Source organism: Temnothorax curvispinosus, unplaced genomic scaffold, assembly GCF_003070985.1.
Source record: "Temnothorax curvispinosus isolate PA1 unplaced genomic scaffold, ASM307098v1 QBEX01009776.1, whole genome shotgun sequence".
Classification (NCBI taxonomy): Eukaryota; Metazoa; Arthropoda; class Insecta; order Hymenoptera; family Formicidae; genus Temnothorax; species Temnothorax curvispinosus.
This window is the reverse complement of record NW_020219556.1, coordinates 77,513-98,871: the sequence shown is the minus strand read 5'-3', so window position 1 is coordinate 98,871 and position 21,359 is coordinate 77,513. Positions and strand designations below refer to the sequence as shown.

Below are 21,359 nucleotides of genomic sequence, written 5' to 3'. Positions count from 1 at the left end.
ACACTAAACATCTTAGCAATAATGTGATTTCAAATTCGTGAAACAGATGATGTATGTACAAATACACATTACGTTAACTAGCATCAAGCTTAGATATATTTAACAAATATATCATTTAGTATAAAAAATTATTTCGCTTTTCGCGAAATAATTTATCCGATAATAGTTATCCGATACTTACATATTATATATATATATATATATATATATATATATATGTAAAGTATATATATATACTTTTATACTAAACCGCAGGAAGGGTTGGGTACGTCCCTATAAAACGCCATTTCTGAAATTCTCTGGAATTGGAAATAAACTTTACTACTACTACTACTACTACTACTACTAAACCGCAGGAGCAATAATTCAAAGTACACAGGCATAGTAAATAAACTTATATTTTTCGCAAAAATACATCACGTAATACACGTTAACCAATTCGGTTTTAAAATAATTTTTTTTTTTATTAAGCGGTCTGATCACGGCATACTTTCTTTGTAAATTTTTTGAATTTTTGCAATATCTTCAAAATTGAAGAAAATATAGTACTGTGCTGTGACGTCATATCTTATATAAGAAATGACGTCATACCTTTTGAAGTTGCCGTCATCAAAGAAACTTTAGCAAGCTATAACTTTCTCAAATTTAAGTTTTTTTTTTTTAATTCAAAAAGTACTAAAAATCGGCTTAGATTCTCTACATTAATTATGGATACCGCTTAATAAAAAAAAATGTTAAAACCGAATTGTGTGATTAATAAATTTCGGTTACAGTACGACGTAAAAATTCTCTCGATGTAAGAGCACTTGGAATTTTCATATATCGCTACCTATCGAGATTGGCAGCGCACGCCCGTAATTCGCTTTTGGCACCCCACTTCGGCGAGTCACTTGCAACAAAACAACTTCAAGTTCTCGACCGAGTGGAAGAAAAAATTCGTTGGATTGTCCGCGTATTTCTTTTGTACCATACGCGGGCATTTAACATTTTTCATCGTTCCAGTGATCGTATATTAATCGATATTTAACAAAAAAATCAGCCGTATTTAACAAAAAAATCGACGGCTCCAATTTTTCGAGTTGAAATATTCCTAATTCACGGAATTCCGAATTTTTTTTTACATAGATTTCACGAACGCTCGCGTATGGTATACGTATCAATTATTGCAGATCACGCACATGACAGATCGCAGTCGAAGAGCTCGTTACCAGTTCGAGTTCAATTCTTTCGACAATAATTTCTCTTCCATTGTTAAGCTACGAAAGTATATTCTTTGTCTATCGCGAGGAAACAAGCTCTTCAATTACGCTCGCTGCAATTACTCGAATCGCAAGACTCAAGAATGTATAAGTGAGAAGGGCAGTAATCGGATCGAGATCCCAAGAAGTCGAAAATTCAAGGCGCCCTTTGGACTTTTCTTTTTCCTTATGTACGTAGCCGCAACTATAAGGGTCATGCACCCCAACGAGCGATTTTATTCATATAGCTTCCGTTTCTTATATATATGCACATGTGGATTTATATAAATTAGCCCTCGAACTTAATTTTTTTTTTTTTTTTAAATTGCCTCGAAGTGTGGCACGGCCGTCGCACTCCTCGGACTCTTCTTTAGTAGTATATAAAACTAGCCTACCTATGTACAAGACGCTATGTATTACATACAAGACGCGCACAAAGCGAGCGAGACAGATAACGTTGCGACCGTCGCGGTTTCAATCGACTTCAGCTTCGGGAAGAATATAAAAGCTCGACAGTACTTAATAACAATAGTCATAGTTAATAATAAGTAGACGGTAATTAAAAGCAGGAAGTTAAAAAACAGGCAATTAGCATATCTACATTTTTGTCCGCAATTTTGCAAGATGAGTATCTGTCTTTTTTAATTCGTTCATCTTTTGTCACTTTAAACTTCGAACTCGTTATTTTATCCTAAATAATATGCTGTCCATTTAAATCTCTCGATCCGAGGTTTCTTCGGAGATGGTTTGACTGCCGAGCGGAGGGAGATTCTCGATGTTCAATCTCTCAGCTGAAGGAGCTAACGATCGCGAACGCGAAACCCTTGCACGCTTCGCGCGCACGTTCACGCGTTATAGTACAACCGAGACGGCGAGCATCCGCAACGAGCATCGGCAAATCCGCGGTGTGGAAGGCGTCGCGACGCCGGGACCGAACGTCGGCGTGGCGGCTACTGGACACGCGAAGAAAGGGGGATGTCGAGAGACCCTCTCGCGAGTCGACGTACGCACGATCACAGAGGTCGGTTACTGGCATTTCGAACCGATGCTTTTGAGCTTTAAGTATTGAGCAAAAGGCACGCCTATCTTCCCAAGGCACACCGGCGCGATCGTATCTTTTCTGCTCCCGCACTGAATGTTTGAGAACGGTCAACTCGATAATATCTATTTTTCCCCGGCTTCGATTACGATCGCGGGAGCACCTGGACACGATCTGCCCGAGCATCCTTTTGCGTCAGTCGCCGGACCACGGTCGCGCACGGCTGCTCGGATCTAGCTGGAGAATCGTCGCGCTCGTGAAGTATCGCATCATCAATGAAGTGCATCGACGTACGCTTCACACCGCGAGCCGAATACGTGCGACGTAATTTTGTACTCTTTTTTTTTTTTCGATAGATGCGTCGATCTCGGCGGGGCCTTCAACCCTTCGTGTTTAGATACGGCAAATTAAAGACAAGGGAAGAGAGAGACAGAGAGAGAGAGAGAGAGAGAGAGAGAGAAAGAGAGAGAGAAAGAAAGAGAGAAAGACAGAGGGACGAAGGCCCACTAATCCTTCGGCGATTTCGCGGAAGAAAAAGAAAAACACGACGTCGTGGCGAGAGAAGATCGACTAGGCTATGCGCTCGCTCGAGGGTTACTCGAATTTCGTTGCAAACGATTTTCGGAGATTGAGCTCCGTCGCTAGGCTTTCGCCTTTCACGTAATAATCGGCGGCATCCCTCCTCCTGGGCGAGAAGCCGTTTGCAACGCCGTTGGCGACGCCGTTTGCGGTGCCGTTGACGACGCCGTTCGCGACGCCGTTCGCGGTTCCATTCGCGGCGCCGTTCGCAACACCGTTCGCGTGTTTGCCCTTTGATTGTTCCCCCTTGACAACACCGTTGGTCATCGCCACCTTTCTGGGTTTCTTCTGCTGATAGCTCTGCTGGTAGAACTCCTTGAACAGGAAGAGGAACATGACGGCATGCAGGCCGATCCACCAGACGAACGCCTTCGGGTAGTTGCACTCGATGAAGAGCAACTGGAAAGCGTGGACCATGATGGCGATGAACTGCAGCATCTGGAAGGCGGTCAGATACTTCTTCCACCAGAGGTACGGCTGCACCTTTGGACCCATCGCCGCCAGAAGATAATATGTGTACATCACGATGTGGACGAAGGTGTTCAACAAACCGAAGAAGGTCGAGTGGCCGCCTGAAAGATCATCAACAGAAATTAGCATGAAATTGCTCGCAGTTCGCTCATTTCCGATCATCGAAGGCTTGACGTAAAAAACGACAAATACTGCATTCTCAAAATTACATACGCGGGGTCACAAGGATATGAGTCATCAAGAGTATTAATTACAAGTTGTTTCCCATAATCGACAGCTAAAAGCTATATATCGTATCTTTGTACGATATATAGCTTTTAGCTAATAATTGCTAAAATAACATGTGTCCGCGTTTTCGCAAGAAAGATTATTATCAAGTTCTCGAAAAGCACATATTTAAATTCCAAATGTGCCGATCAGGTTCTAAAATAATGATATACATGTGAGAAAACAAGAAAAATAATTCTTTTGCATTTCTCAAGAAATTGATCACCATGGCCGTTTTCGTAACAGTTGGTCCATATATGCTTAGATAGCAAGCCAGTGTTATTTATTGTCATTTTGATGTCAAAATGATGTTTTTGACGACATTTTAACATTAAAATGATGACAACGTCAACTCGCTACCTGAATATATACAAATATATAAGAAAAACTCTTAGTTGAGGGCTCGCGACATTGACACAAATTAGTTTTGCAAAATCGGTCAAATTTCTGCAACGTAGGAATCATACGTATCAATATGTAAGGAATTACATAAACAATTTTCTACCTACCTGGCGTGAACTTGACACCGAACCAGACCGACATGGGCATGCAACCGTGGTGAATCACATGCAGCGTAGACACGTGATTATTCTTCTTTCTTAGCACGAAAAAGATCTGGAAGGAGATGCGCGCGATTAGACCCGTGAAATATAATTGCGCGTCCCGGTAAAAGGGAACGTTTACAATTAGATCACTATATACGTACCGTGTCCATGAATTCGGTAAATTTCGAGAAGTAATACCACCAGCTTGCATGGACCATCTGCGATTTCGAAATATCGATTAGAAGAAGCTTTTTAATCACTTTGATCGAGTCGGTTTTATGTATGAAATTTTCTTTGAATTTACTCTACTCGAAAAATTTTATCTTGAACATGTGTGTGAGATACTCTTACATTTCTGTCGAAGTTCAGGATTCTTGCCTTCGATCTCTGTTACACACTTAAACAGTTTTAATCACTTTTTTTTACATATTATGATTGCAAGTGAATTAAAAATTAGTTCAATTAAACAGGAAAAGAGAGAGAAAGAGAGAAAAAGAGAGGAAAGGAAGGAAGAGAAAGGGAGAAGGAATGTGCATGTTGCATTGATACAGCAATTTACAAGCGAATTCGCTTACGTGCGTCTCGTTAACGTAAACAGAATAATGGGTGAGACCACTGGCGGATCCTAGGTGGAGGATTAGGGTTAAAATCCTTCTTTCAAATAAAAGAAATCGGTTTTATTGGATCTGTTTTAAGAAAAATCTAAGAAAAAAATGCATTAAGCATTAAAGCAGGATCAAAAGTTCTCGTTGATCCTGAAGTAAAAGCTAAGCGCGATGACTAAGAAAAATATGAAAGCAAATAATTTTGCCGAAACCCCTCCCATCATCGACGTCAGGATCCGCTAGTGGGTGAGACACAAAATAAACGCAATTATTAAGTGTTTTTGAAAACCAGTTTTTACAAGAATATTAAAGCATTTCGCGAGTGCACACATTAATTTGTGTCACGGTGGTGTATTCGAGACGTTGAGGAGTCCGTGAAAATCGTCATTAACATCGGCGTGCGTCACAGTACATATGGATACGATGACAGAAATTAATGTGACGCGATAGCGCGTAAATGGGCGAGTCTACGTAGCTTCACGGTCGTTACCGTTTCTAAGGCACAATGATACACAGCGTGTGTTAAACAGTGTTAATCACACAGTTAGAGTCGTTCTATCGCGCACTCTACGTACTAAGCTACTTTGCCTCTTCTTTTAACGTATGGTATTGTACGGCCTACTATGTACATTGTACAGAACCGGTCATTATCGAGCTACAAGATCGCAGGTTCTTGGAATAATTTTTCAATCGGTAACAGTTTATTAATTTACAATGGGAAAAATATTCCGAGAATCGTATATATAAAGTATACAATGTTAATCTAACGCGAATCAACATCATCTAATAAGGTTCATCAAAAAATTACTTTTCTCGTTTCGGTCAAACTTGTAATTAATTGACCGGTTTTGTGAAGCATTTCAATAAAGTTAGATATACAAACGCGAACAGAAAGAGATCAAGGCAGGGGCAACTGTTAATCACGGAAGATCACCCACCCTCAGTACTTCAGGTCTGTCGCTGTAGTCTACAGGTTGACATCTTAGAGAATAGTTTCCAGTCAGCCATCCGGATATCCCTATCTGCAACCACATTCGCCCAGAGGCCATTCGCCATCGATCAATGAATAGATACAGAAAATAGGCATAATACAGCAGATGTATATTGCGCACAAGCTTATCAACTACTTTCGCACTACTTAAGATATCGTGTCGCATTCTCCACGAATGTCGAGCGATGCCGCGTCTCGCACCTACAACAGGAAAAAGAGTCGCAGCCGGGTGAAAGAAAAGGGGCTTGCTTTGGCCCGCGAAAGAAACGCGAAGAAACAGGATGAATTTAGATTCCTCCGGTTGAAGGATAAATCAGTGGAGACTGAAAAATGTGCGAAAAATGTGCGAAATCTACAATTGCGATTCTCAATTGCCGATGGGGGTGCGACATGCGTTCAACACTCAGCCGATTAACGTTCGACTACTCTACCGAGAGCCGAAATAGCGGATATCGAAGCGGTGAAAAATTTGATCGAGGCGCTCGAGGAACATGGGACATGCCAGGCTCTCTAATGCGAGATGAAGAGGAAAGCGTAAGCTCTTCCGCGCCTAAATCATCTCCGCGCCACATTCGCCCCCGCCGCGCCGCAAGCCTCCGCTCCGGAAAAGGAGTAGCCTATCTACAAAAATAACGTATTTATAAATGAATATCTTTCGTCCATGATATCAGCGGTCTCGATGCGATTCGGTGATTTCTGTTGCGATTGGCGTCTCGTTGAGATAGTTGGGAGGCAGTTGAACAGTCCGGCTAGGATTAGACCGATTACTTACCCTTATCGCGGTAGGGCTGTTGGAATAATCCACCGGCTGGCAGCGGAAACTATACTGGTCCCACCATCCGCCCATCAGACACTGCGTTGCGAAAGAAACGTACAATCGTGCTTCGCACATCTTTGCCATTGGTGCGTTTCCGTGGCACGAGATCAGTCATTGGAGTTACAAGCGCATTCTCGTCGCTCAATTCTTGTCGCGGCAAGTAATGTAACGACAGTGTAACATGTTTTCGACAGTGCGATGTAACGATACACCCTTGCAAATTCTGATAATCACATCTAAAGAGTCGAAGGGTCCTTGATCGTTCCCCTTTTTTGCAATCACGAGATATAAGCTCAGCCGGGGAATTTGCACCAATGACAAACGTATTCGTTAGCGACGTAATCGAACGTAATCGCGACTGTTAAGATAGAAAGTTTTCGTTGGACGCGCGTTCCGGTGGTTACCGGCGGTAAAAGTCACGGAATTGCTAGATCGCGCAACTGTAAATAGCAGCGTATCGTACCCTAAGACCATAATCATCCGTTTTCGACCGTGTCGCGACGAATGCCGTGCCGCCAAACCGAGCGTGAGCTCGATAATGAGTTTGAAAGCTAATTTGGAATTAGCTAATGAATTTTCGAGTCAAACATAAACAAAAAGGAACAGGAATTCGGCGAAATTGTGCGCAGATAATTATGACTTATTTTCGGCACTCGAGAGAAAGTCTGGAATATATCATAAAAGATTTTATGCAATTCTGTGTCAAATTATACGAAATACGAAATACAATATAAAAAAAAAAAGAAGTTTCCTCGAAAAGAAAAATAAAGAAAATCCAAATATTCGTCTAAATATTTGTTGCAAGCTTCGCTCTGAAATTCTAAAACGTTGTATTACAGTAAAAACAAAATATTTGCTTCGATTAATGATCGGCGAATCGAGGAACGGCTGAAATAAAACAGGAACACAATCCGACTTTTTATGTCTCCTAAAAAATTCATCGGAAAATTTTTTTTTCAGATATCCAATTCAACCGGCGTTGAACGATCGATATCGCGGAAGAACAATCGGACAGGTTCTCACCTCGTAGAAAAGCCATGCGGAGAAGATCACTTGTAACAGGTTGTAGACTACCAAGGTGTTGTTAAGCTGGAAGGGTTTCCGATTCTCCATAAGCTTCGGCCCGAGCACCTTGACGAGGTAGACGTAAGAGAGGCAAATGAGTAACGTAGGAAAGGGTGAACTCATCAGTAGCCAATTAGTCGTCCTCGTGTCTGTAAAGGAACATCAAAACGATCCCCGCGGGAGTGACCTCGAAGTTTCAATCTTTTGTCGAAAGGACGCGACGTTATTTTATTCGTTTTTTCAGCCTTTTTGATTGTATCGAACAAATTGATGAGAAATATAGCAAAAAAACTTCTGAAATTACGATGTAGCAGCGTAAAAATATTTAGATTTATCGCTAGACGGTACAATACCGAAAATACGGCACGTTTCGATACGAAGCGATATCGAAGCTGCGCAGATTCAAATTTCCGTCGTCTGCGATTAATTCTTTCCAGAGACGATCGCGATCGAGTCGGAAACGACCTCGTGTTGCACACAACAGACGCGATATGCAACAATGGACAAATGTATTAACGGCCGCAGGCGATTTTCTTCTTTCTCTCTCTCTCGCTCTCCCTCCTTCTCGTATGCACAGTAGTAAATCACCGCAATCCAGTGACCATGATTTAATGGCGGCAAAAATCGTCCTTCGGCTTCGCTTCGAGAACTCCTCCTCTCATGACGTCCTTCGAAAGTTCGATCACCCTTCCCTTGGTTTTCCCGGTAGAAAAAATTAACGATCGGATATTTCCATGGGCGTTCCATGGAATTCTCCACCGGATGGATAACAAACGCGTTTGGCTTCATCTACGCGCACGAGGATTGTGTGGTAAGACATGAATAAGGATAATGCATTTGCGTGTGCTATAAATGACCCTGTTTTGACGTTCAAAAAAGAGCAACTTTAAGTAGTTAAAATATGAACAAGAAAAGGTTATTTACTACCTGCGAGCGCATGAGCGTTTTCGCAAAAAAAATAGCTCGTGCAATAAGTAACGTCATTTTAATTAAAAAAACCATGCATATAGAGAAAAATAAAAAATACTTGCGTCTTCGTGAATTGTATATACATACGCGTGTTTCCTTCATTTTTCACGCGGGAACAAAACATGTGTATCTTCGCGAAGCCGCTTGGAAGCCATCATCGTATAACTTTTCTTTTATCGCGGCATTTTAATGTAATCCTTGTGTCTGCATTATACACAGATCGAATAATTTGCACCTTCCGCATGCAAATCACCGGCGGAATGAATAATCGAGCGCTCGCGAGACGTTAATGACGCTAACGAAGCACTTTTATATCCCGGCTTACACGCGCCGTACCGCATGGTTTTTCCACGCTAATCACGGCGGGATGTTAATTGACGTATCGATATAAACGCAGAGCGATTCTCATTGACCGAACAAACGACAGAGAGATAAAACGATCAGATCGTTAATCGCGGTGCAAAGTCGTCGGGCATCGGATTCCTCTCGTCGGCGAATTGCGAAAAGAGGCGCCCGCGTTGCGACAAACGCGACGGCACGACACGGCCGGCCGGCCGTCCGTACGGAATAAAGAATTACTCCACTTTACTCGCACGACCCGACGCCGCGATTATCAAAGTGACATTTCGTTACTGCGCTCGAAGTGGGACAGTGACGGTCTCAAGGAAACTGACAAGTCCTCTGACAATCGCCCGCTCCACTTCGCGCAACGCGACAATCGCCCGGCAGCGACGCGATAAAGTGACATTGACAAACTACCATGCACATATTTTGACATTTGTTATACAGGACATAAATAAAAAGTAAATATCCGTAGGAAGAGGTTTCGTTTTCCGTGACTTATTTTCGAACGTTCGATATATGCGCTTATCAAACTCGAACCGCGCAATGCGTAAATATCGTTCGAATTTTTCGAGATAAAAGCCCTGAACTTGGGGAACAAACGAGAATTTATGCATCGAGAAACCTTGGCGCGCATAATTTTTCTCGGAAACAACTATAAAGTCTAGATAGCTTATATATAAAAAATTAATAATAGGTTATAGAAACATAGACGGAATAAATACCAATGAGGCGCGCGCTCGGAGTTATCTAAAAACTGTTAAGCGAGAGAGGGAAATAATGCTCGACAACGATATCACCGCCCACTATTTACATCGTTCTCTCCCATGCGTCAATTATGTAAATCCGAAGGACTCTAATATCGCGGCATCCAACTCTCGAAATTATCGCGCAGCTACGTAATCGTCGATTATAACATGTAACGATGATGTCAGTGGGTATACTGACATACTGTAAAACAGTTGAGTTTTCACTGCCATTTATCGAACAAATCTAAATTATTTTCCGAGACTACATGGATTCCACGAAGTACTCCTCCCTCGGCCGTCCCGCGCACTTTGTCCGCCGTTAATAATCACCTGCGTGTTTGTCCAGCATGTCGTGGAACCGGTCTATATACTGCATTATGATCGACATGTTGCCGTGTCAGCTGCCCTCAGATCTACTTTGGACGGAAATTCGGAGCGAAGTCTACCACCCACCCTCTCAGGCGATCGCCTTCTCTCCTCCTGAAACGAAAAAAAGATTTTTTTCGGAGACATCCAACGGTTCCTATATACAAAATACAATCGCAATCGTGAGATTCGTGACGTGCCGTACACTTTGTTTCGAAACATGCACCGCGGTCTTCTGATGACATATAATAATATAAATGTCATATCCCAGTGGAAAAACGAGATATACCATCGCTTTCAATTGTACGAAATACTATAATTGGAATCATTAATCTAATCTAATCTAATCTAATAGAGCTATGCACGTGAATCCGCGAGAACCGACGAGAACCGGCGAGAATCTGAAATCGCCAGCGCGGCGTTCTTTGGAAACTTCTTCTCGCTTAAACGTTTGTGTTTAGCAAGAAATTTAGTAAGCAAACTTGAATCTTGATTTTACGATCGCGTTCTATGTCGCGAAGAGATTCGTCGCGGGGAACAAAAGAGTCAAAGAAAGGATCAAAAAACGTTTTAGAATTGTGTGAATGAAAATGTCCGGTTGAGAGTCTGAGATCTTGCGAAATCCGTATATACAAAAGAAAAATACGATCTTTGGCTTGGCAATTTAGTGTCACTGTTGACACTCTTCAATGATTCAAGAGCGACACAAAGAGTCTCTTCGAAATCCCGTCGAGATTGTTGCGTTTGGAGCCCCGGACCAAGCTTGCCATCTAAGCTCATCGGGATTCGAGTTCTTCGCGTCCATTGTACGGCTTACGTGTTACAGCCACCGAATTTTTCATTCGAAAGCGGTCGCACGGCACGATCGGGCAATGCCGTCGCGCAATTCGCCAAGTCGACCATGAATCGGCGACGCGGCCTTGAACCATTCTGGTACGTACAACATACGCCGTACACGCGAATTGAATTTCACTCGCAGCTCGGCAGCTCCGGGGAGGACGAGTATACGGCTCTTGCGAACGCGCAAATCTGCTCACTCTTCCCCGAGCCTGCCTCCTCCATTCGATTCGAATTCGTCGACTAAACGAGGCAAAGAAACAATAGTGAAAGTTTTTTTTTTTAATCAGAAATGGAAATTATCAAAAAATGAAAATTAATGACTTTATTACTAGTTAATAATTCAAAATTAACGGTGGACGATTGTTCCACGTGTCCCACTTGCTCGAGGCTGTAATATTGATCGCTTTACTTGTTACACGTCAGCTTGTTCGCTGTCAAAATAAGAAAAAACAACAAACTGTTTAATTTTTTTTAAGGTAGTAGAAAATTGAAAAAAAAATACTCATCGAGAAAAAATTGACGCTAATAGTTTAGCTCAATGGACCGTAATAATATTCGCAAATGGCAATAATACTCGCGTTAAAATCTTGATGGGATTCATAACATCTTCGAATTCTTCTACATAACTTCTACATAACGTAAGTTCTTTATATGTTAAAAATTGAAAACGCTATGAATGTTACAAAATATTTCGCATAAAGAAAGTGCCAATATATCGATTTCTACGCTTCGGGGCGGAGAGTAAAATTAATTATGTTAACGAATAGCCGTAGCCGAACGGCCATTAAGAGAAGTTCGATAACCTGAGCTGTCGAATTTCGCTGTGATGAAAAAAAACTCGATGGAATTTTTTGCGTGCTAATCTATTTGCAGATCTATCGCCAATAGCGCTTTATCCGCAATCGAACCAACGTGGAAGATATCGATATCTAATAAAGTGATTCTCAGACTTTTTCTCAATTACTGATATTCGCTTTAGCCATGATTAGATAAGCGATTCCAAGACTTCCGCTCGGAACTGATCGAGCGTCGCGCATTCGTGTCGCAAATAACGGTTCCGATAACGAATCCACGATGTGGCCGGCCGATCGATCGATCGTGCTCCGATTGAATCACGTGCGGAATCGCGTGCGAAATCCGTGCCGCGCGCGGGAGATTTCCTGGGGGAGTTGCCGCGCGCGGCACGGAGATCGAAGACGGTACGGGCCGAATGGAATGGAGGTCGCGATCACAGCCCTCCTGCGAGCGATCGCGCTAGATGTTTTGCCCGCTTGCAAAACGAAAAGCCGAAAACGCGCCGAGCAAGCGAAATACCTCGGGATTACGTTGCGAAAACTGTATACATTATAACGGAGTCGCGCGCGCGGCACAGAAAACGGGCCGCGGAGGCCGGGATCGTGTGCGTGTCTGCCATATGCGTTACGCAAGGAATCGGTCGCACCTGCGCAAGCCGTGTGCCGTCCAGCCCGTGTCTGACTACCTGAAATCGTCATTTAATCTAATCGCAAGGAAGAAAAAGAAAGGCAGAGGGAGGGAGAGAGAGAGAAAGAGAGAAAGAGAGAGATGGGGGCGAGCGCGTTTCTTCTCGTCTACCTATTAACATCCTATTAACATTGGGGATCTCGCGCAATCGTTTTCAAACCATTTCCAGTTGGGAGCGACAGGAATCTCGCCTATGCCTGCTTCAAGTACATTTCACGGACGTCTTACTATACGTACTTCTTCTTTTTTACGCCACACTTGTCTTTGCTTTAAACGCGTCGTGTGTAATGCTTCAGATTTTCCTTTCGTTACGGCGACGCAACCTCTTCCGATTTCGCTCGATGTATCGCGTAATCACGCGTCCACTGGACCACTTTAGTGCCCGAGTATATCTTCGTGAGATCTTTGAGATCGAACCGAAAAATTATAGGTGCAAAAAGAGCGGGAGGAGAGGCGCGAATAAACTCACAAGTTCATTCATTTTCCTCGCACGAGACCGCGTCGGCGTCGCGTCGTCCCGCTCTAAAGAGCCAATATACTGTAGGTCAGCATCTTTATTTAAAGAAGCCGCACCTGTCTGCGTCTATTTACGGCCCAAGATACTATCGCGGAGTAACGACAATCCGAATTAATGACTGTTCGATGTTATCTCACAGCCCATAAAAATCTATTTCCCGTAAACCGTCGGGCGACCTGATGGACCGATACCTGCCATCAGTCGGCAAAAATTTATTTTTCTCTTCGCGTATTACAGAAGTCCGCGAGGGAGTACAACGGCTGTGTTCTTAGCGGGAACGGTGTGACGTTGCGTCGCGGCACACAGCGCGACGAGAAGTTGCCACGACTTTATCTACTTGCGCAAATAAACGGCGGGGACGCTATCTGCTATGGTTGCATAATGATTTTTTACGATAATCGCGGGGCGGTATAATGCGTTCGCGTAACGCAGCCGAAAGCGCGTGTCGCGAAGGGTTAAATCGGGACGTGATACAACGACGACGACGACGAAGATGACGATGTCGTCTTCGTCGTCGACGACATTAGTAGCCGCGGCTACTGGAACGCGTCCAATCTTACGGACGCCGGTCGTGAAAGTGACTTCAAGCTCGGATCGTCGTCGTTGATACTCGTAGACTCGGCCGCGTTAAACGGCACCGTAGGAAAGTTAACGAACATGGCTCAAGCGTGGAAGCCAGTGACGGATCCAGAGGACCCAGCCCCTATCTTGTTATTCCGCTCCAATTGAGTCGTTCGAATGAGGAAGAAACGATTCTTCATTCTTTGTTAAACATTTTATTCGACGTCGATCGCGAGCCGAGAGACATTGAACGATGTCAATGAAAAGTATTACGATCGCTAAACTGTTAATTTTGCGGAGAATTCTTTGTATGATATAATTACAATATTTTCTCTTTCTAAACATTTAGAAGTATGGATGTTGTTACGAGATAAGTTAAAAAAACAAAATATTAAAAAAATTTGAAACTATATTTATGGATTAATGATATAATGTCCTAAGTATTGATCAAACTGTAACAAAATGATTGTAAGTGCCTTTTGCTAATGTTATTGATATGAGCATCCGTCGGTTCCTCGATAAGAATTTCTTATTTATAAATATATGAGCGCACATATGTATTATAATAAGAGATTCTTATTCATCCAGAAGTTTTCAAGTTTTTCTAGCAATCTTTACACGTATCGGTATGATTCAACAGCTAAATTTAAAAATATATTTAAAATGATAAAAGTCAGAAATATATATTCTGTCCAATTTGTTAAAACAAAAATTTTTTTTATCGCGTTCGTAAAATCACTTATATGATCAATAAAAGATAATATTGTTTTCAGCGCATACTTTTGATTTTCAATAAAATAATAATTTTCCTGTCTCATTTAGAACGCTAAATGTGGTCCAAATGTATAGTATAAATATCATTGAGTGTACGTCAAATATCGTCGGCTCAAGTTACCGGACTGCCGCTAAAGAATAACGATCGATTTGATAAATTTCTCTTCCCTGTCATTTACGAAAGAAATGTTATTCTCTTCGCTATTATTTACGAAAGAATACACACGTACGTTTGACTTTACACGCGCGAATTACAGGGTAGATGCAGACAATAGTACAATAGTCAGACAAAAGTAATACCCCGTTGTTCTCGCTTTGCTAAAGTTTTCTGCATCCAGCACTGCTTGATGCCGCGGCAAGCCGAAAGTGCAAGTGTAACTATTATGTGCGACGCAACCAGCCAGCGGTCTTAAGTAATAGTAGCTCGCGCGCTTGAGTAACGAAACGGAGAAAGATGACAAAGACGCGGCTAGAGAAGAAGAGAGACAGATAGAGAGAAAGAGAGAGAGAGTAGGAGAGTGGGAGATTGAGAGAGAGAGAGAGAGAGACAGAGGGAGGGAACGGAGAAAGGCCTATCGGACCCAGCATGCCGTCGTCGTTGACACTCCGAGAAATTGCGGTCGCGTGCTGTCACTGTCTAGCACGCCGGAGAAAAGTGCTGGATCGACGAGTGTCGCGGATTACGACTTCAATATAATGAACGCAGCTGGCTCGGCAAAATCGACCGCGTATAAAACTACGAGACTTGATCAGACAGCGTCTGCCGAGTAAGAGAACTGCATTTTATGCTGGAGAACACAATCGATCTGCTTCACCGTTTCATAGATGTTATAAGTAAAAAGTAGTCTGATCTCTTTTATAAGGAAATACTCGTTGAAAATTAATAACCGTTCTACGACGAAGAGAATATACATTTATTTATTTTATGTTTTATATTGATTACTTTTATATTTTATATTATGTATATTTTATTATTTATTATACTTTGAAATATTGATTATACTTAGAGAAATCATGGATAATTACGTACTTGTGTTACAAAGTCGCTTGTGTATTCACTCTCACATTCTCTCTTTACAATAAATTAAGAAATACCTGTACATAAAAATGGTAGTAATGAAAACATACACGGAGATATTAAGTGAAATATAACGCAATATAATTGCCAGTTATTATAAGTTTTATGTCACTGGTATTATTATTTTCACATATCAATTTAAGCGCCGATAATAATCGGCGTGCATGAAGCTGAAAGCGAGTTTAATCGCGGAGACCGGACGACATGAAACCGCAACGCAGCGCCTTTTTTCGTTTTAACGCGAACTTATCGTTCTTACTAGTAATTGCATGTGATTAACACTAAAAAAAGGAGAAAAAACGATTGGTCAATACTTGAACGCTAGCAGATGTCAAATTGTTGTTGCCTGATGGGAATCCACGGAAAGTGCAAACGCAGGTCGCGAATTTTCGCATTACGCGACACGATTGCGTAACCGCGGTCGGGATGAAGAATCGCACCAAGACAGAGAAAAAAAGAGAAGAAAAGGAAAAGAAACGAAAGAAGAAAGGCCAAATAATAAAAGGCAAGGCGCGATGGTGAGCTGCGCGATAGCGCAGCGTAATCTATTTCCGGAAAAGTAGGCGGAATCGGAGGCGAGATAGAGAGCGATTAACGCAGTCACTGAACGTGGTGACGCAAATTTTATCGCGACGTCACTATCTCGCGGTTATGTCTCCGACAACAATGTATTCCTCGTTTAGACAGGGTGTAAACATCGTGTACTTTCTCTCGGCTGCAGACGCTGCAGGCTGAAATGAGATAGGAACGCCGCGTTGAAAAACGTCGATGTCGCGGGCGCAGTCGTCGGGAAATGAACGATTGAAAATTGAGAAATTTTGTCGACGAACTCCGAATTTCGGCGCGATACACGAGTAACGAACGTTCAATCGTCGCGCAGGAAAAAAAAATTATCAATGGAAATTAATTTATCGTTAAAATATTTAGTTGATGTGACGAAGGTTTTTTTCTACAAGCTACATTACATAAATTTAAATCGAAATTTGAAGCTCTTTAAAAAGATAATTTAAAAAAAATAAAAGAGAACTGAAACCTGACAATTCAACTTTCTTGCTGAAATTTTATTTTTTACCTTATTTGCATAGCTTTGCTTTTAGCACAAATTTAATACTTAAACAAATATAGAAAACGGGCTGATTAAGAACGCCAGGCGCGGTAAATAATGCGCAAAAGTTTTTTTTTTTTTTATTTTACATATCTTCCAACCTTGACTGCGCGCCGACTAAATTTGTCAGACTTGAAACACAGCTCTGGTTGGAGTAGAAAAATCCCCTCCCTACACTTAATTAATCGATTCGATTTAATTTGTGATGTTATATGCATCTAAATAACTGTGAAGAAATCATTGCAAAAAATATTACCTCAGCCAGGGTTCGAACCTGGAACTTCCTTCATTCCGTGAAAGTGTCGTACCAATTCGACGATTTACCGCGTCTGGTTCTTAGTTAGCCCGTTTTCTATATTCGTGCGGATTTCCATTGGAACCTATATACTTCGAATTTTAAATCACGCTGGCTGAAAGTGCGCGTAATATTACAACTAATAATAGATTATTGCGATAAATATTACCACATGCCTAAGTGGTTGAATTGGTACGACACCTTCACGGAATGAAGGAAGTTCCAGGTTCGAACCCTGGCTGAAATAATATTTTTCGCAATGATTTCTTTACAGTTATTTAGATGCATATAGCATCAAAAATTAAATCGAATCGATTTAATTTTACTACTCTAACCGGAGCTGTGTTTCAAATCTGACAAATTTAGTCGGCGCGCAGGATGAAAGAAATGTCAAAAATAAAAGATAGAAATAAAACTTTCGCGCATTATTTACCGCGCCTGGTTCTTAGTTAATCCGTTTTCTATATTTGTGTGGATTTCCATTGGAACCTATACTTCAAATTTTAATACTTAAAGAAAAAATTGTAAGCGCTAGATGAGATTCAAAATCAACTGGCCAAGCAACAGTTACGAGATCAAAGGGAGATAATAATAATAATTTAGATTCAATTTTATTGTAGATAATCTTGATTGGAGGTTTTATCGGCATTAAAATACAGATATTTTAAAATACAGATAATTTTTTCACACGATTAACTTCAGAGATAAGAAAAAGATAAATTCTTGCCGTATGCATGTGACCAATCTTGTTATTACAAGAAATCGTCAGGATGGCACGTATCCGCGGATGACTGGCATTTCGGCGAGGCGTTGCTTCCTTTCTCGCTGATCAACGTGTCTCGCCGTCGAAATTATCGCGGCACGTAACAAAAGTACAAACACGTACGTAAAATCGTCAAAGGAGCGCGTGTCGAGACCGCCATCGCCTTAATTAACCGTCGTATATGATTATTGAAATTGTCCACTTGATCACACCCAGGAGAAACCAAAACTTTGACCCACGTCGAAAGGGTCCCTTCGTGAAAGTTGTTTAAAGAAACTGCGAGATTGTTTGTATAAACTCTGATTAATAAAGAAATAATAATCAGAAGGCGTCTGACGATAACAAAACGGAGATATCATCGTCACGATTGCGATGATAAGTCACTTCTCTTTCGAGTATCCCGCGAGATTATACAAATATTAAAATAATTAATTGATGATCACGCGCGATAAGCGAGATAATCGATTCGGTTTAAGCAAGATTAAGCAAGATTTGACGTGATTTTGGAGCGACTTCTTAATCGCAACTTTAACTGCTGCGGCCGAAGACAACGCATTCTCAAAGATTCAAGGTTGGATTTTCCAACATAATATACACTCGGGGTCACGCATACCTTCAATCGGCTCGTTAATTGCACAAACCTTGGGCAGCGACTTGCTTAGCGCCGAAGATTCACTTGGATGGCACTGCAATGCCGCGCCGCTTTCCGTCTACGGTTTTTACGCGTAATTCGCCGTGTTTATGTAAGAGTATCGTGGTAAGGTACAGGGTGTCCCGTACCTAGCGGCACAGCGGGAAAACAATAATTATACTTGAGAAAATGAGTAAAAAGTACAAATGTTTCTCATATAAAATTTTTTAGACGGAAAAAGAGAAAGAAAAATCAATTTTGGGGAAATAAAAACTAGATAATTTTAATAACATTTCCTTGGATAATTTTCAACAATCTCTGCATATAATCTGTGTACAAAATATGTCGTTAAAAAATGTACAATCGAAGTTTTATGGCTGTAAAGTTTTTTTTAGACATGTATCAAATTTATGATATTTTAAGCAGCTATTTAATGTAATCAACAGAATAACAGGTGACATATAAGATTAATAATGCACGGCCTCGAACGACCTTATTATGCATAGAATGCATGCTTTTTACAATTCATAACCGATGATTCATGCGAGCCGCTAGTTAATCACTTGTATCTAGTGTCGTTTTTACGAATTTATTAGTCTAGACATCGCGCAAATTAACAAATAAGAGTTCGAATAAGTGAAATATATTAGAATAAATCACAGAATAGAGAAAGCGTTTGATGTTAATGTCTTAATGAAAGCATTCTGAGGATTCGAGATTAAAGAAAAACAGAAGATTATTACAATTACGAGTTCAAACGCTTACATTAAATCCTGTCTGACAATAATAAATTATACATAGATGTGTCACGTGCGGAGATAACAGTCAGATGAAACACAGATTGCTCGTCTAATATTTTAATGTCGAGAAGCGCCGTCTTGAGAAGGAGTACTCGAGGAGTCTCGAGAGTATTAAAACAATCAGATTTACGGACCAGCCGCGGCCTAGATGGCGTCAAAAATAGATTCGGACGAAGACACAGACGGTCATTGATGTAGAATTGTAGACTCTCACCCACGGGAACCACGATTCCGAACGTGAACGTTGTACCCTTTTGATTTATGCACTTGACAAACATTTGTCTTTTCTGCTCATATTTGTGCGAGCAAATACTCCGGGCTACGCGCGTTCGCGGTACGAGACGAGGCTTTAATTATTTTCCGCCACCTTTTTTCCTTCACACCCCGCGGACTCGAGCAAGTACGAAATTAACGCTCGCGTAATTAACGCCTTCCACGAAATCCACAGTGAGACGTTGTTCCTACTTTACTAAAGGAGGTCTCTTTAACTACGCGCGCGTCACTTTAATATCGTTCTATCTGAAATTAACCGGCTGCAACGGTTGTCCTCGATCGTGCATCACAAGCATGCACAACACATTAACGCAATATCTGAGCTGCCGCGATAACACGTGCACGTATGGGATCGGAGCAAGGCCGAGGCGATATCGGCAACGGTGATTTCGTGAGAAATCGCGATTTTCGCAGAAACTGACGATTTTGCGGACTGAACAGGTAGACAATAACGTCGTTAATCTCCAGTGTGGAATTTGGCGATAGCCAGAAAAGATCGTGAATGACGTGAGAAGTCTGCGAATAACCTGCGGCTGCATTTCGTTGAGATAACTTGCCATTATGACCATAAAGTTCGTGATGGCGATGGAATGACGGTTCTAATAACCCGTGGGAGATGCGGCCTTTGCCATTTCTTATAAGGTTGCACAACGAAGCTGCAGCAACGCATCTCTGATCCCCGAGGAGACACGTTACGAGACATCATCGCTGAATTGACGATAATGATCGATGAAAAAAGTCGTCGTTGGCTTCAAAGTAAGCTCCGAATTGTCACACCTCGAGACACCGATTAATGATTATGTAAATGGCTCCTCTGCATCTCATTTTACATTTCAAATCTGATGGCGCGAACGTTTCGGAATTAGCGAATTTTTTATATGTTAATACTTGATTGACGGCAAATCCTATGAAAGCGTACCGAGAGTATCGCCATGAATTAGAAGCTAATTCCAATTTCTTCTCTAATTAATCTCCGATATGCGCGCGCCCGTCTAATTATAAATTATATAAATTATAAATATACATATATTTGAGATATCATTACGTCTCCTGCTGTCCCACGTGGAGTAAGTTTTAAATTTTAATTCGCAGCATTTGATTTGAATTCAAATACCTCTCGAGCGGAATACGACCTCGCAGGAATTCGAGTATAATTGCTCCCGCGGATTGACCCTTCAAGAACGCTCCAATTTTCTGTAATAACATCTCTCTGTGAAAATTACCAAGATACTTAAGAGCGGAGAGGCGAAGCTTTTTAAAATGCAATTAGCGTAGATGACCGAAATGTGCAAGTTATCTCAAACGTCAATTAATAAAATTTTCCATGTGTGCCGTCGTACAAAGACGCAAGATACGTAACGTATGAAATAAATCATGCGGATTGCTGTATCCGAACTCGTGTTTACATAGCCTATCGAAACGTCGACGTTGTTACGAACGTCATACCTTTAGAGAATCACCGTAACTTGATAATGGTTACATAGCTGAATAATTCCGCCGATGCGGAATAGATTAACCGGCATTTTAATCTCCCGTTATATAATTCATTCGTTAAGTTCTCTTGTACTCTCGCTGCTCGCCGAAACGATCGTCACGATATCAGAGAGAGATCAGTGTAGAACTGTAGAGTATTGTAGAGAAATGATCAAGACACAGCTTTATTTACAATTCAAAGCGGATGATGTTATATCGGTTACGTTATAGATAGCGACCGCGAATCTGTCTGAAGTCTGAACTCAAAAGAGAAAGAGAAATTCTCGTTATTTCATATCTTCTACAAATAAAAGTCAGCTTCAAATTAAAAATAAATTTCTCTTCCTTCCCTCCCCCTCATCAGAGAGAGAATCCTCGTAGATTTCAGAACATTTCTACGGATGTTGCATCGGGGATTATTTCATCTGACGGATATAATGAGCGGATCACGAACCCGTAATGTCGATTATGTAACTGATGCGAGAAAGCAGATCCTGAGTCTTGCACAAGTCGACCTTCGAAATTTTTGTTTCCGCGTGCCTTCATGCCGCAATCTTTCGTACTCAGCGAGGAAGGCAAATCAGGCTAGGTCCAGGTCGGGAAGAGTAATTGATTCTTTTTCGCCTGTGAATCGGCGACCGATGCCGCCGGCAACGATCGAGCAGCAGCCGCGACGGAGTTGCAGCGAGCAGGGAAAGTGCATAGCTGCATAAAGTTGTAACTT

General features: G+C 41.6%; 1 protein-coding gene across 5 annotated transcripts in view; it reads right to left on the bottom strand.

Annotated features, from left to right (window-relative positions):
* Positions 1–1,499: 1,499 nt before the first annotated feature.
* The window catches only part of LOC112459377 (elongation of very long chain fatty acids protein AAEL008004), a 37,011-nt gene continuing 17,151 nt past the window's right edge, over positions 1,500–21,359 (bottom strand). For 2 of the 5 annotated variants that reach the window (XM_025023438.1, XM_025023439.1), the window contains exons 2-7: positions 10,008–10,157; positions 7,576–7,766; positions 5,683–5,766; positions 4,301–4,357; positions 4,104–4,209; positions 2,872–3,428 (exon numbers count right to left, since the gene is read on the bottom strand). In XM_025023438.1, coding sequence (XP_024879206.1) covers positions 2,872–3,428; positions 4,104–4,209; positions 4,301–4,357; positions 5,683–5,766; positions 7,576–7,766; positions 10,008–10,065 — 1,053 coding nt within the window. In that variant the 5' untranslated portion in view covers positions 10,066–10,157. Of the gene's footprint in view, positions 3,429–4,103; positions 4,210–4,300; positions 4,358–5,682; positions 5,767–6,507; positions 6,589–7,575; positions 7,767–8,673; positions 9,288–10,007; positions 10,158–21,359 lie in introns of those variants that run through there. The other 3 variants (XM_025023442.1, XM_025023440.1, XM_025023441.1) reach the window with 3 other exon arrangements.